This window comes from Populus alba, chromosome 5 (genome assembly GCF_005239225.2).
Source record: "Populus alba chromosome 5, ASM523922v2, whole genome shotgun sequence".
NCBI classification, from domain to species: Eukaryota; Viridiplantae; Streptophyta; class Magnoliopsida; order Malpighiales; family Salicaceae; genus Populus; species Populus alba.
Genome location: NC_133288.1, coordinates 16,476,241 through 16,493,178, shown reverse-complemented (window position 1 = coordinate 16,493,178; position 16,938 = coordinate 16,476,241). Strand labels below are relative to the sequence as shown.

Below are 16,938 nucleotides of genomic sequence, written 5' to 3'. Positions count from 1 at the left end.
AAAAATAAATAATTTCTTAGTTAATTTATTTTTATTTTTATTTTTATTTTTATTTTTTATTAAGTATTATTAATATTTTCTATATTTTTTTTTATTTGAATGAGATAATTTTTCTATTTTTATTTTCTTCTTTGATATTAATAAAGTTTTTTAATTTTTTATATAAAGGGTTGTAATAATCCTTTAAAAATTGAGACTTAGATAAATAAATATTGAATATTTTAAGTGTTTTTTTTTATAGTTATAATTTTATTTATTTTTTTAAAAGTTTTGAGTTGTAATAAATTTCATTATTATTCGCTCTCTTTTACGTCATAAATCTTTGAAATAAGCACATGATATATTAGAGTACAAAGACCATGTCTTCCCTGTATGGTTCAAAATAAGAACAAGAACAAGAAAAGGAAGGGGGAGGAGGAGGAAAGACCTTTTCTTTTCATTTTTCTTGACAAGTCCGTCTATATTCGTTTTTTAGCTACGAGGGGGAGGAGGAAATTTCATCGCCTCAAGCCCATTCAATATTAAGATTATATTTAAAATTGTGATTATGGTTAATTTTTAAAATATTTTTTATTTAAAAAATATAAAAAAATATTTTTTTTAAAAAAAAATTATTTTTGATATCATCACATCAAAATGATCTAAAATATTAAAAAATATTAATTTAAAATTAAAAAAATAAAAAATTTAATTTTTTTCAAAAATATTTTTAAAATAAAAAACAAACAGGGTTTAAGTTAAAAAGATTGTTGACCGAAGATGCTAGCTTAAAAAACAAAGGCTTATGAAGCTCCTAAATATCAAATTGGGACTATTTTATGCCCATTGTTTATTTTAGGAATAGAGTTTCAAAATAAAACAAAATATAACTTCTTCTTCTTCTTCTTTTCTTTTTTTTATCTCATTCATGTAAATTTAATGTCTAGAAGATTGTTCATGATTTTAATTTTGTTTTTCATTCAATGCAATTCTGAATTACCATATGATTATTTTGAAGCCTTAAAATGTTCTTCTAAACTTACCATATACAAATAAACTACAAGTTATCTCGATCTCAAATCATTTATCGGCCACAAAATCAATTTCGATTTTGAGGGAGATGTAGCTTTCAGAAAAGTAACTTCGATGCTGGTGCTGTCACCCGCGAATCTGAAGGCCGAATAATGCTACGCGTCCATGAACAATTTTCTGCTCTGAATTGGGCAAAACACAGGCGAGGAAGGTTCTTTGGTTTCTAACTAGTGTATGACTTTCAACTTTGGGCTCACACAGATTTTCTTTCCTTGATTCTGAAGCTATCCATACGCACGAGCTCACATAATGCCTTGCAAGTGCAGATGACGTCACAATCTCTCCTCCAATTTCCAAGACTTTTGTGATGTTCACACTCGTAGCTCCAATGTTTATTCTCTAGCAATACTATCGTTGACTTGTGCTACAGTATAGATCAAATCAATTTTTTTATTGAAAAAAAAGTTAGGAAATGTTAAAAAAATTAAATTCTGTCTGAGTAAATTTAATGTGATTATTGACTTGATAAGAATAAAAAAAAAAAAACAAAAAAAAATGAAAACTTATAAAATCAAGCATTAACAAAATTAAACTTTAATAAGAAAAGTTAAGCCCACGAAGATTTGTTTTTTTTTTTTTTTTCATAAGGGGTTTTTTTTTTTTAAAAAAAAAGAGCGATGCAACTATATTAATTATACTTTATAATAATCATATTCATATTTTATGTTTGTGATAATCTAATAGTAAAATATTATTTTTATTTCATTCAAGTTAAAAATTATCATGAAAAAGTTATATTATTTACTTAAAAAATATTCATGTCAGATTTATAATAAAAATTAAATTGACATCACTAACTAAATATGAAAATATAAAAAATAATTTTAAATATTTCACATTGGTAAAAAAAAATGCTTGTATATAAAAGGAAAAAAATTGTATTGTTTATTTTTTTTTCATTTGAAAAACAATAAAAGACTTGTATGGGAAAACTATTAAAAACCTCTAAAATATTTTTTTACAATTCAGTATAAATTTAATAATTTTCAATTTTTTGGATGGAATAATATGATTTTTGAACATTAAATTTCAGTTTTCTTTTTACTTAATTTTTTTTTAGAAAAACTTGAAGTATTATCTGTAACTCTAAAAGAATTAAAATTTCTTATAATACTTTAATAATTATATAAAAGTAAAGAAATTTAATATATTTATCTAATCATGTGATAAAAATTTTGTGTTGTTAATTGCTTATTTAAGCCCTATTTGTTTTTTTATTTTAAAAGCGTTTTTGAAAAGAAATATTTATTTTTATTTTTTTTCTTTTCTTTAAATTATTTTTTTAGTGTTTTTAAATTATTTTGAAGTGTTAATTTTTAAAAATAAAAAAATTTTATTTTGATACATTTTTAAATAAAAAACACTTTGAAAATCTATTGCCGTGGGTTTGAAAAATTGAGATTGATTTAATTTTAATATTTTTTAATTATTTTGATATGATTATATTAAAAATAAATTTTAAAAAATAATTAAAAATTTTTAATAAAATTTTTAAATAAAATATATTTTATAAAATAAAATTTTAAAAATGCTATCTCATAACCAAGTATCAAACCCGTTCTCCTTCTACAAGTCCCGTCAAACAACCCCACCACACGTGTCACAGTGCATTTACTCCACTTGTCAAAATAGAATACTTCACAACACCACCTGTCCACCCCGGCGGCGACCTTTACCTGTTTCCCCTGCATCTTACCGCATAGAAACGTGACCATTCTAAAATAAGAGTCGGGGAGTCATAATTCAGTAACCAACCGCTTTATATTTAAATTTCTTTCGTTTGTGCACACATCTGATTTTTGTTGCTTCTTCAAGGCCAGTGTTTTTTATAGGCGGTCGCTTTCTCTCTCCAAAATTTATAGCATTTGATTAGAAATCCTTACTGCCTGCGAAATGATAACCGTCCTTTTATCGACATTCTCTGCAGCCGTTTTGGTAACAAAATCTCCGGTTTTCTCTGGATAAAAATAACCGTCATGAATAATAATAGCCTTCTTCTCACTTCCACCACCATCCGCCGCCGCCAAGTCACCATTTCTCCCATAATCGCCGGGGTGTCCGTTGTTTTGTGTTGAGAAGTTTCCCCATGCACCCACTTTGCTGCATCTCCACCGTGTCCGATCACTCACCGGCGAATCTATCCATGGCAGTCACCGTCAGATCCAATCCGGATCCCGGATCAACCACCGTTCAACCACAAAACCAAAACCAAAACCACAACAACACTAGTAATTTCTCAAATCACCACCACCATAATCAAAGCACCGCCAGCTACTGCAGCAGCAATAACGGAACGGATTGTATCAAAAATAATAGGATGAGTCACCAGAGAGTTTCGTCTGCAAGGGAGCAACCACTTATACTGGATGTGAAGATAAATGATATAGTAGGGAATGGAATTTCGGGGATTTTATATAAGTGGGTGAATTATGGGAAAGGCTGGCGGCCGAGATGGTTTGTTTTGCAAGATGGAGTGTTGTCGTATTATAAAATTCACGGACCTGACAAGATTCTTGTTAATCAAGAGACTGAGAAAGGATCCAAAGTTATCGGTGAAGAATCCATGAGACGGATTTCTAGGCCTAAGAATGGGAATTCGCAGAATAGGCGTAAGCCTGTTGGTGAAATTCACCTTAAGGTTTTTCATTGGTTATCCAATCAACTTTTAATATATGACTTTTTTCTTAATCATAATCATCATCATCATCATTTGCTTTTTGGATTTGAATTGTCAATTATTCTTACTGGGAAATTCTCACTTTCAATGAAAATTGAGTGGAATTTTGGGTGTTTAGTATTAGATTACTGGATTTTACTTTCAATAGAAATTGCGACTATGATATATATATATTTTATGGTTTCTTCCTTTAAGGAATCATTTTTTATTGATGTTGTTAGGTATCTTCGATCCGGGAGAGCAGATCAGATGACAAGAGGTTCTCAATATTTACCGGCACAAAGAGGCTGCACCTGAGAGCAGAGACACGTGAGGATCGCTTGGCATGGATGGAAGCATTGCAGGCTGTGAAGGATATGTTCCCTCGTATGTCTAACAGTGAACTAATGGGTCCTTTGGACCGTGTGGCAGTCTCAACTGAGAAGCTCAGGCAGCGGCTTCAAGAAGAGGGAGTGAGGGAGGAGTTGATACTGGACAGTGAGCAGATCATGAGGAGTGAGTTTGCCGCGCTGCAGAACCAGATAGTGCTGCTCAAGCAGAAGCAAAGGCTTCTCATTGACACACTTCGCCACTTAGAGGTACATGTATTGAAAAGTGGAAAAAGAAAACGGCATTCAAATTCGTAATTCAACTTCTGCTTTTACAGTTTCTTCTACCATGCAGAGTTGTGCAAATTCCATTTGATTTCTCTAGATTATAGAAGTAAATTACCTATAGAAGGTGGGGGTGTTTTTGGATTTCTTTTGCGTCTGTGTTGGTATGTAGAGATTTACTTTGTTGATTCTTTTACATGATTATTCTGTATAGAAGTTCATTTGTAGAGTTTTTATTTCTCAACCTTTGTGCATTGTTTCAAGCAATAATCAATTATTTTTTATTCCTTCTGGAAAAAAGATTTGGTTAGGATTTAATGTGAAAATGCTAGATTGGAAATTACATACACAATCTTGTTTTTATAGTTCAGGTTTTCCATTATAATCTACCAGTTAGAATAGAAGTCACCTCATCATGTGTCTTTTTGGTCACAGCCTGTGAACTTACCATAATGGTTAAAATGAAACGAGGTACACCATTAATTACTTAGTAGCAGAGTCCTTTCCAGAGAACATATTTTACTGAGTACAAAGTCATGTATGCTAACCATTTATATTGAGTTTGATTTGTTTGTAACATGATTTATACATCCAGTGTATTGTCTTTTTGAATGTGCATTTTATAGTTCAAATTGTTTTTTAGTTTTTATTGTATATATGTAATTTGGGTCTCTTAATGATTTCTAACTTTTATAGATGCCCATAGTTACATTTTAAAATAAATTTTATATTTTTAAGTTAATTTCTATTTGTTTTTCACAAATGTAACGAGGTACCTTTGCCAATATGTTCTTTTAGAGACCACCATCTTATTTTTACCTGACTGTAATTAATGTCTCAAAAAAAAAAAAAAAATACTAGTATATTAGATTTTCAGTTTAGCAGCAGAAGTTTTTAGGAAGTTATTTCAATATGGTTGCTTTGACAACATTAAAAATGGTAAAAGAAACAGTGATGTTTGGGGATCAGGTGATTGTCTCAGGGCAGATTGTGTTTGTAATCGTGTCATTTTTACTGGTTTTGGAAGTCCGAGAAGCAAATACATGTGATGAGAATGTCTTCACCAAGTGCTATGGTATTTGACCCGAGTCAGTTTGTCCAGTCTAGAGATTTTTCTTTCCACTGAGCTGAGTTTTTAAGCAATTTATTTAGTTCTGACAATATACATGCACAACATAGGCTGGGGACTTGTTTATCCATGCAGTCTTTGTGCACAGGGTATGCATTTTGTATTGCTACACAGATACATGCCAATCATTACTTAACTTTTTCTTCAGGAAAATATTATTGAAGTTTTGGGTTTGGCAGTGTGGTCTGCAGGAGTGGCTCCTGCAAATTAACTATTGTCGTCATCGCTCAGCCTTATAGAAAAATTATCCTTAAGTTCACTTTCTCAAGGAGCTGTCCAACTTTTATGCTACCTTTTTTTTTTTTTCTAAACTCCGCATTGTATGGCAGATGCTATTGAAGCTGGTGAGTGTTGCAAGCAAACAGATCTTGGTTTTCCTATGGTGGAACTTGTAGTCCACCAGAAAATTTCACTCACGATGACTGCTAGGAAGATTTTTACGATTTCAAAATCTATATTTAAGGTTACATTTTTGAAGGATTGCTTTCATTTTCCACTCAGTGAGGATCGTAGCGCAACTTTCCAGTATTTCTGAAGTCTTATAATTGGATTTGCGATGTTTCTTGCTAAATTATATATCTGCAGTGATGGGATTTTTAATTTTTGTAGGTCTAACCTTGTCGTATTTTGAAAAGGCTTTTTATTGCATTAGATTCTGTCAGGCCTTTTTGTGTTCTATTAGAGATTTCCTTGAATTTGAACAAACTTAAATGCTACATCCCCCTTTGGAAAAGCAAGTCTGCTTCATCTTTTTGTATCTTTGCTAAATAATTTTACGGGTTACAAAAAATAGCAGATTTTCATGCAAGGACTGCTCTGATTATAGGAGAAAAATAAAAATAAAAGCTGGATCACACATTCTGTTATTTACTGGGAGGTACGGGGCAGAGAATTTCTCAACTTATTGCAGTAGGAAGGAGAGATCAAAGTTCTATATTTGTTGTTTTCTCTCCCATCATGAGATTATCATCCTAAATCCCACATTTTCTCTGTTGTTTACTGGGAGGTATGGGGTAGAGAATTTCTCAACTTATTGCAGTAGGAAGGAGAGATCAAAGTTCTATATTTGTTGTTTTCTCTCCCATCATGAGATCATTATCCTTAATCCCACATTAACTCTGTTGTTTACTGGGAGGTATGGGGTAGAGAATTGCTCAACCTATTGCGGTAGGAAGGAGAGATCAAATTTCAATATTTGTTGTTTTCTCTCCCATCATGAGATTATTATCCTAAATGTAAGACTGCAAAGTGCTTAGAACTTGATTTGAGAGTTTTTTAACATTTTATGCATCTAACAGATTTGATGTTATATCTGAAGCTAAGGACTGATTGCTTAATATGGGCAATATCATCGTATCCTTTTTTCTTTTTTAATATCATTCCACTGTTTCCATAAGGATCCATGCTTACTATGTAAACAGTTGTGAGGTGCATACACCTCTCTGATGCTTGAATTGCTGATTTGCTTTCTGTTTCCTTGCATGCAATATGAATATTTGTTTCTATTTGATGAATTGGATGATGATTTTAAATTCTAGTGTTCTATTACACAATGATTTTTTTTCAGTAATGATTATGTGTGAGTATTTTGAATGCATGTTTACTTTCAATTAAAGTTTTTAGACTAAATATGTATGTCTGATTCTGTTACACAGTTATCCGTCTTATACATTTCCATGTTTAACCAGGGAACTGCTTTTGTATTGTGTTATGTAGACAGAAAAGGTTGACTTGGAGAATACAGTAGTTGATGAGAGCCGAAGGCAGTTGAACGATGAAGGCACAACATCTTCTTCTATTCTGAGACAATACAAGTTTAGTGGTAAGTTCTGCAATAAAAAGAAATTAACAGAAAGAGTTGATTTTGTAAGCCACTATGATTTATACCAAGCGCCCATGCCTGATTGGTTTTTAGAATCAGCCAATAAGTTCCAGTTGTTGTCCAGTATATTCTTTTATTACCACATAAATGAGCTCAGCATTTCTTGATTACCTGAATATGAACGAGGTTGTCATGAGAATATCATGCCTTAGTACTAAAGATCTGAAGACTGGTTTGGTATATGTTTCTCATCAAGCTACTCTATGGCACGTATCTGACTGAAAGTAATATTTGCTTAACAATAAAACCTGTAAGACACAACAACCTCTGTCAGAAGGGCATGATATTATCAATTGGAATCTGGGATTATTTCTACGTCCTAAACTGAACAACATAAGCTGTAATTGGTAGCATTTAGCATCTAGCCTCCTGGTCTGGCTGTCATGTTTTTCTTATGAACATAATGATTGCTTGTATCATGGTATTATGCCAAGTCAACTTGTAACAATGGGTTCTCTCTTTTTTCATTTTTTTGCAACACATTGTAAATGCTGGTATTGTATGAAATCTAAATGTGGAAATGCTTGTTTTTTCCTTTCATTTTCCTCTTTCATCATTATGGTGGTTCAATTCTAGTATTAATCATGTTTGAAATTGGTTTGTGTCTTTTTTTTTTTTTAATTTATCATCTTCCCTAGCCCTGTGGATGCTTTGGAATTTTATTCTCGTTTTATTATTTTTTCAGAAGCAAGTGTCAGTGAATCTGATGATGATAATAATGAAAGAGTTGATGATGCAGAAGAAGAAACAGATGATGATGAGAATGCGTTCTTTGATACTCGTGATTTTCTATCATCAGGTTCTTTCAAAAGTAATGAGTCTGATTTTCGGCCATCATCATTCTCTTCAGATGATGAAGGGTTTTTTGCTCTTGAATCAGAAGATGGCATTGATCCTTTGATTAGGTCTGTTGGATCAAACTATCCTTACATTAAGCGTCGTAAGAAGTTACCTGATCCAATTGAAAAAGAAAAAAGTGTGAGTCTATGGTCGATGATTAAGGATAACATTGGGAAGGACCTAACCAAAGTTTGTCTTCCTGTTTACTTCAATGAGCCTCTCTCTTCATTACAAAAATGCTTTGAAGATTTGGAATATTCATATCTTCTTGATCGGGCATATGAATGGGGAAAACAGGTAAGTTTAAGTATTGGAGTTCTGTGCTATTCTTTTTTCTCCACAAAAAGGTAGGCAGTCTTATTCTTGGTTATGCATGTCACTTTAACAAAACTGTGGGACTTGACACCTGGTTTTTTCTATATTACTTTGATGCAAATCTATCTTTTGTTTATTTTAAGTTGCTGCTGTTTCTTCTGCAAATTTAGGTTACATTTCTCAGATGATTTGTTGTTTCCTCCAGCAATTAATTTTGCAGTTACCTAATACAAGAAAATTCAAGTAATGTAATTTGAATTCTGAGAGGATTATTGGATCATGTGCATTTTGATATATGATAGAATATCCTTTCATTTAATTTTTAGATATAAATCGCATGACTCTTTAAGATTTACAGTAGTTGGTACTTTTTTCACCTACTTTCCATCTCAAAAACCCATTGATTTTGCATAAAACTCTGATTCAGCATCTTAGAGTGGATATAATTTTCCTGCAAAATAGGTTAAACCCAGGGGCAGTGGTTAAGCTTCTTTGAGGGGGCCATGCCCCCCAAAAAAGTTGAAAACATTAATATAGTCCCTTGATTTTATGCATGTTTTCATGTTAATCCCCTAGAAATTATTTAATAGGTCCCCAAAATTTTTTCAGAATATCTATTAAGTACTTATAAAATCTCATGATAACTCTAATTTGGCTCCCCCAACTATTTACTTCACCTTTTGCCGCTGGTTGAACCAGGAAGAGGGTGTGTTTGAGATTGTGGTAGCAGTTGCGATTCAAAATGCTTTTTCACTTATAAATGCATCAAAATAATATTTTTTTTATTTTTACAAAATTATTTTTGATATCATCATATCAAAACGATTTAAAAATATAAAAAAAAAATAGCAATTTTTTTTAAAAAAAATTGAGGGAACGCGGTTTGCATTCCATTCCCAAACATATTATAAATCCTGCATTGTGGCAATCTGATTTTGTCAGCATAAGAGTTTGCCTTTCAAATTTACAATTGACTCTTGAATGGAGCAGGGTCAAGAAGATTCTCATGCTCGTTTTTTTAGTTTGTGGTGAGACTATGCACGTTGCTTGACGTCTTTTGTAGGATAGGTTACAAACCATCATTACACGTATGAACTTCCCTTTGACCTGTACATCCAAGAATGCATCCTGTGGAGTGCTTCTCTTAGATGTTAGATATTCAATGCCCCCACCCCCAACAAAAAAAAGGTTGGCACAGATGGGCCTCCTGATTTGTTTTTCTCACTGTGAACCCGCTGCATTCAGTTTCATGTTCACACTTGGTCTCCAATTGTTGTCTCATGTTTTTTATGAGATAATCCTGTGCGGCTCTTACCTTTTTGATCCATTGCGTGCTTAGTGTTCACACTTATTCCATAGTAGCCTCCAATGGTTGCATCTTATGAGATAAACCTCTTCAGCATTTACCTTTTTAACCCATGGTCATTGAATTTCTTTGTCTTCAGGGTAATAGTCTTATGAGGATTCTTAACGTGGCTGCTTTTGCTGTTTCTGGATATGCTTCAACTGAAGGAAGAATTTGCAAACCATTTAATCCATTATTAGGGGAAACATATGAGGCCGACTATCCGGATAAGGGCCTCCGGTTTTTCTCAGAGAAGGTTTGTTATCAACTTCTGAAGGTTCAAAATTAACTGCTTGACATGATCTATATTCTCTTCTAATCTTTGTGCATATATACATGATAATAGCATGAGCACAATGAATCCTAAATTTTGATTCAAAGATGGTCTCGTAAAAAAAAAAAGAAGAAGAAGAAGAAAAGGTTAACCTGCTATTTGGTGCATGTTGAGCAAGTTACTGTATGATGACTTCGTATTGCGGCACCAATAAGACTATAGGGATTATTACCAAGGGGAAGGTGGCGTTCCGGGGGTTCAAATCCCCCAATGGGAAACACTTTGAACTAATAGTATGATACCATGTCCAGAGTGCAGGGGGTGCTAGTTTTATTTTTTTGAAATGGAGAAAATGTTGGGCAATGATGAGGAACCTTATTAGAGCAAAGAAAAATAAATATGTAGACTTCATGATGGTTATTTAACCACTGTATCATAATATAATCGGGGGAGTTTCAAAGGAAAATGGTAGATGTTGTCTTAACTTTTGATGGATAAATGAGCACAGATCTGTTATGATGCAAGAGCCAGAACTAGATCTTGTGGTTTTCCACTCTATCTTCTCACTCTCCCCTTGAAGATTCTTATTTATCACCGCTTTCACACAAGTGGGAAAATTTTATTATTTTGGCTGTGATTCTTTTCCTTCTTTCATTGTCAAGTATCCAGTAGCTTATTGTTATGTAACTTTTATGTCAGGTCAGTCATCACCCCATGATTGTTGCATGCCATTGTGAGGGTACAGGATGGAAATTTTGGGGCGATAGCAATCTCAAAAGCAAATTTTGGGGTCGCTCGATTCAGCTTGATCCCGTTGGAGTTTTGACTTTGGAATTTGATGATGGAGAAGTCTTTCAGTGGAGTAAGGTATAAGTCAAGACTTTTTTTCCCCTGTTATGTTCCTGTTTGAAAATAGTCATTTTATTTCAGGTTACAACATCAATATACAATCTTATACTTGGAAAACTGTACTGTGATCACTATGGTACAATGCGCATAGAAGGAAATCGTGAGTATTCATGCAAGCTGAAATTTAAGGAGCAGTCTATTATAGACCGAAATCCTCACCAGGTTCGTGCTCTCTTATCTTTCTCAAATGATTGTTCCAGATCTTCTGTTATGTATATGTATATGACTTTGCCACAATTTTTCCTAGTTGGCTCCATAAACCTGAAGCAAAATAATCTGCCTGATGCTATTGGGAAATTGAACTTGTAGCTTCACATACTTTGCTTTATGAATTTTCTTTTGGTTTTATGACATCATCTATTAGTGGTAGCCAATGTTTGTTGGTATTAGTTATAACATGGAATATCATCAGTGACAAACTTGATTTTCAGGTACAAGGAATGGTTCAAGATAAGCATGGTAGAACAGTGGCAACTCTTTTTGGAAAATGGGATGAGAGCATGTATTACATGAATGATGATTTCTCTGGGAAGGGAAAGGGGTTTGAGTCTATGAAAGAAGCCCATATGCTGTGGAGGCGAAGTAAAGCCCCCAGATTTCCCACCAGATACAATTTAACACGCTTTGCCATGACATTGAATGAGCTCACCCATGGACTTAAGGTAGTTTTTATGTTAAAAGCAATTCTGTGCTTGGTTTTCTTGTTCGTTTGGCAACACAACAGTGGGAAAAATCTAGCTTCCAGTGCTCTTGAACATACATGCTCATTAAATCATGAATCAACTTTTCCAATTCATTGGTTTTGATCCCTGATCTCATCTTATGTGCAGGAAAAGCTGCCTCCTACAGATTCAAGGCTTAGACCTGACCAAAGATACTTGGAAAATGGTGAATTTGATATGGCAAATTCAGAGAAACTGCGATTAGAGCAACGTCAGCGCCAGGTAACTCGCATGCTGTTTTTTTCAATTCCAGGATTCTGTCTAAGAACTTGGATGATTAGACATTATTCCTAAGGTTGGACTGTTTGACATCTAGACAGTTCTAGGCTTTGATCTTACAGGGATTATTTTTTTTCCCTTCCAGGGAATTTTTCTTCTCTGAGAGGGTTTACCAAATACAGGGGGGTCTTTCTACATTTATCTGTTGATGTGCCCTGTCAGCCTTTTCTTGATGTGGTTTTGATGGTAATTTGATGAAATACTGTTTATATGGATTCCAGGCCCGAAATATGCAGGAGAGGGGCTGGAAACCACGGTGGTTTGCAAAGGATAAAGGAAGTGATACATACCGTTATGTTGGCGGGTATTGGGAAGCCAGGGGCTGGGGAAATTGGGATTCATGCCCTGATATATTTGGCCAGATTCCTACCGATCAGCTCTTTGATTAAATCACTATTGCCTCTTCTCGATTCATTTTTTTTTATTTGGTGTAGCTAGTGAACGAATGCTGGCGTGAGCAGTCCAGCTGCCCCCAAGATTTCCATTGCAAGTAAAAATTAAAACCAGTCAATAAAAGGATTTTTTTTTGTCACTTCCCGCGTCCATCATACACTAATCGAAATCCTGGCACTGGTGGTCCGGCGGAACCTGGCCCCCTAAAAATGGGAATGCATGTCTGTGCTATACATTTAGTTCCCTGTATTTTATGATCGCATTTGACATATTTGGTCTACACACTCGTCTAATAGAGTTGTGCCACCAGCTAAATTTCTCACTATTAGCTTTTTAATTTTCCTGTATTCCTTTCGTTTCTGCATAACAAATCCATGGCACAGAATTCTCCTAATGTCCACTCATGTGTTGATTTTAGGGTGGTTGCTGGAAACTTCACCTTTTTTTTCTGTTGAAAGGTTTGAGATATTCAATTGCTTGAAATAACAGGGTGATAGATACAATCCAACAGGTTTAAGGTTTTCGTGGTTTAATTATATTTTTTAAAATTTTAAATTTTTTTATTTTAAATTAATTTTTTAAGTGTTTTTAGATTATTTTTAATATGATATACTGATACTTAAGGTTTTTGAAAATTATTTTTAAAAATAATATCTAATATATTTGCATTTGCATTTGGTTATTCTATTAATCTAATAGTTATAAAGTCTACTTGATGTAGAGGGTATTTGGAAATGTGGTAACAGTTATTTTTCAAAATGTTTTTCTTTTCAAAATATATTAAAATAATTTTTTTTTTTTATTTTTGAAAATTATTTTTTATATTAAAATGATCTAAAAATATATATATAAAATTATATTATTTTTTTTAAAAAATAAAATAAAATATTTTTAAAATACTTTTCAACCGTATGAAACACCACCATAATCTTTTGACCCGTCAACACTTCGATATCTTGCATGGGTCTCATCTGGCTGCTAACCCAACCCAGGAGGATAAAACCTGAAATCTCTTCCTCTTTTCTCCAGGAAAAGCGGCCTCCTACAGATTCAAAGCTTATGAGATGACGCAACAAGGGTTGTGTTCCGATGCTATAAGACAGCAGCCACAAACCGAAGTTCTCTGCTCCGCTTTCCTTGCGTGATAGATTGATTAGATGGGTGGATTAGTGACCCAACATCTCCCATAATCCTGCTGCATGATCCAACCGTCCAGTCAATCTTGATCGTTCAATCTCTCGTTCTAGACAGGACTCGGCTTCTGAACCTATCCAATCCAACCAATTAGCCGGCCTAACAACAAAAAAAACGACATTTTAGGTAGGGGGTTTATGCGAGCCTGCCTAACATCAGAATATCAGATTCTTGTTATTTTGGATTGTCGGCGATGGTTCTTTCTAAACTCGGATATTTTGGGCTACTGGAACAAAAAAAATAAATTAAATCTTTGTTAAATTAACATAACCGTAAATTTTTTGACCAGATAGCATAAATAGTGTTTTTCGTAATTTCAAAACATAATATATAAGAAATTTGTAATTAAAAAACATGACTTTAAAATAATATCATATTTACAAAACACAACTTCCTGTATGTCATATTTACAAAACATAACTTTCTCATGTATTGCCACCTCTGTATTATTAAAGGGAATTGCTTGCCGTGTTTATCTTGATCTATAACAAGAAATGACATTTGAGCTACTATTTTTTTTTTTTTTTTTGGATTTGAGGAAACCCCATTTTCTAGAAAATATACTTTATGGATCCAGGTAAGTGAGTAAAACTCCGACTGTCCCAGGCTCTTACAAGAGGTGTATGCCCTGACTCGAACTCGAGACCTACTGTGTAGATTTCAAGCCTTTTGCCACCACGCTACGCCCTTTAGGGACCATTTGAGTTATTATTGTTAAAACATAAAACTGAATTTTTATATGTATACTAACTAGATTATAATTTTTGTACCATTTTCACTTATTAAAATTTCATTTGAATTTAAGATGAATTGCGGAATAACTCTAATTCTTTGGTTAATGACATATGTTTAATGATTATTTAGTTAGTTAATCTTACAATTATTTAGTTCACAAAACTTGTAAATCCAATAACTCAACAATATTCAAATTAAAACTAAACTCAACAAACAATCATGCTATCTTCATTCATGTGACAACCTGTAAGATTTTGATTTTCAATCCTAGTACTTCAAATATTCTAGCATTTCAAATTATATCAGAAAAACCTCAATCTCAACCAACCCAAAAACAATTATAAAAAAACTTACAAATATACTGAAAAACTAAAATTAACCACAAGCTCATAATTAGCAAAACAACAAAATATAAAACTCATAAATTAACAAAAGAACATAACAAAATACATATAAAGCATATAAGCAAGTCTATCTATTTACGCCTACATTGTTTATTGGATGAGTCGAGTTTATCAATAGCATGATTGTCTCCTGTCTAAGTGAGCTCGTCCCCAAACAAGATATCATCAAGAACTTATGTCTCTCTAAAGTTCTCATATGCACTGCAGCAAACGGTGAACCACCGAGATGCATAGATGTATCATTTCTTTTCTTCATCAAGAATATGAAGCATAGAAGTGGCCTCTCGATCCTCCCGTTAACAAGCTAACCTAATATGTCGTAGGGCGACATCGAATGGCGTCATTAGCCTACTATTTTGGTTACTAAGAAAGGAAAGGGTTTTGAGTTTAATTATAAAATTATAATTAAGGTTCAAGAGTCAATACCTAGTATTATTGTTACTAAGAAACCTATGGTTTGTGAGAGTTTAGATAAGGAACTGATTGTGCAAGGAGAAAACACATCACCCCTAGTGCAGTGCACCCTACTTGAGGTAAGATGTATTGTTGTTTGATTGTTTTTCTAGGTCAAGTTTCTATTCGTTGGTCTTTTTCTAAAATCTAAGGCAGGTCTCCCTTTATGAGAGAGTCTCTACCTTATTGGGTTAAATCTTAATCGTTTTAAAGTCTAAATTTTAGCATCGCATTTATTTATTTATTTTTATAAATCGTTAATATCTAAAGGTATATTCTACCATGTAGTTTTACACTTTTAAATATTAAAGTCTACAGCGAAACCCAAACACTTTAAATATAAAGTGAACAAAATGATTGGTAAAGGGTTTTTGATATTTTGACCAAACTTTAGTGGATAATCATAAATTGATTACAATATCCATTTTTAAAAAAAAAGAAAAGCATGATGAAAAAATTATGATTTTTGTCTTTTAGAGAATATGCTTGGAAAACTTCTAGGATTTAGTCATATACACAAAAACAAAACATTTTGGTTTTTCAAAATGATTTTTTTTTTTATTTCGAAGGAAACTGAATATTGTTTATACTGGATCTGTATTTTACAATGTAATTCTATAACCCGATATTATAAACAATTATTGGAAAAACATGCAAGAGATCCACTTTAAAATACCCTTAGAAAAATATGATTTTTTTAAAAAAATATTGTTGTTATTATATTATTAATCATTATTTAATATATTGGGTTGGGCCGACTGGCAGCCTAACAAGCTTCTCACTCTTTTTTTTGCTGGGTTGGACCAAACCCAACCATCTAGGCTATGCCAGAACAGTCTAGCCCACGGTCTACATGGTTGTTGGCCCCAACAACCATGATAATTAATTTCATTCCTTGTATGCAAGAGCTTGCACCATGACGAGGGAAGGAGAAACAGGAAAAGGTGAGAGAAGAGAATTACCTGGTATGGAAGGAGAGGCCGATTAGTCTTGTTGTTGACTAGTGGTGGAGTTGTGGGTGGAGGCGACAACAACTAGTACTGGCGTTGGCTGTTGCAAGAAAGCTTGTAGAGGGAAAGAAGACAATTAAACTTTTAATTTTCTTCAATTTTCACCCTTGAATTCATTCAATTTTGTCCCTATGGTTTGATGCCTTTTATATAAATGCCTTTGGTTGTGAATTTTTGTAATTTACCCCTTAATTGACCTTTAATTTTCTTGATTTGAACCAATTAACTTTGTAAAAATAAAATTAGGTTCTCTAAAATTGCAATCTTCTCAATTAAACCCAAATTGGGCTTTCAAACTTAATTTTTCATCAATTAAACCCTTAATAAAAGTAATTTGGCCCATTTAAAGTATAATTAGGTCCTTGCACCTAATTAAATCCTTTAATTGGGCCTAAATTAAATCTTAAACATAATTAAATTCTCAATTTGGCCCATGATTAAATTAAGTTGGCTTATTAAAAATCTAATTATGTCTCTAGACTTAATTTTTATGCAGATTTGTCAAGAAATCATTTAACTTAACCTAAAATCGCATTGTTTCCCCAATTTTGGTACAAAGGGGTACGATTAGGTTCTTAATTTGTCAAATAAATTCCAGCTCAATTGTTTTTGTATATTTGGGATCCTTCTTAGCCTGGTTTTTTTCAAAATGTTAGTCTTCTAGTTATTGTTATTATTTATTTATTATTTATTATTTTAAAAGAAAAAACTAA

The 16,938-nt window shown here is 32.9% G+C and overlaps 1 protein-coding gene across 2 annotated transcripts; it reads left to right on the top strand.

Annotated features, from left to right (window-relative positions):
* The first annotated feature begins 2,767 nt into the window (after positions 1–2,767).
* LOC118029354 (oxysterol-binding protein-related protein 1A) lies at positions 2,768–12,568 on the top strand. Of its 2 annotated transcripts, none has more exons than XM_035033229.2 (10): positions 2,768–3,709; positions 3,970–4,326; positions 7,187–7,292; positions 8,038–8,489; positions 9,953–10,108; positions 10,826–10,993; positions 11,057–11,197; positions 11,467–11,697; positions 11,866–11,979; positions 12,122–12,259. In XM_035033229.2, the coding sequence occupies exons 1-10, from the start codon at positions 3,158–3,160 to the stop codon at positions 12,137–12,139; spliced, it is 2,295 nt and encodes a 764-aa protein (XP_034889120.1). In that variant the 5' UTR covers positions 2,768–3,157; the 3' UTR covers positions 12,140–12,259. The 2 variants fall into 2 exon arrangements, with proteins under 2 accessions (XP_034889120.1, XP_034889119.1); XM_035033228.2 differs by having other exon boundaries at positions 2,770–3,709; positions 12,258–12,568.
* Positions 12,569–16,938: the final 4,370 nt, after the last annotated feature.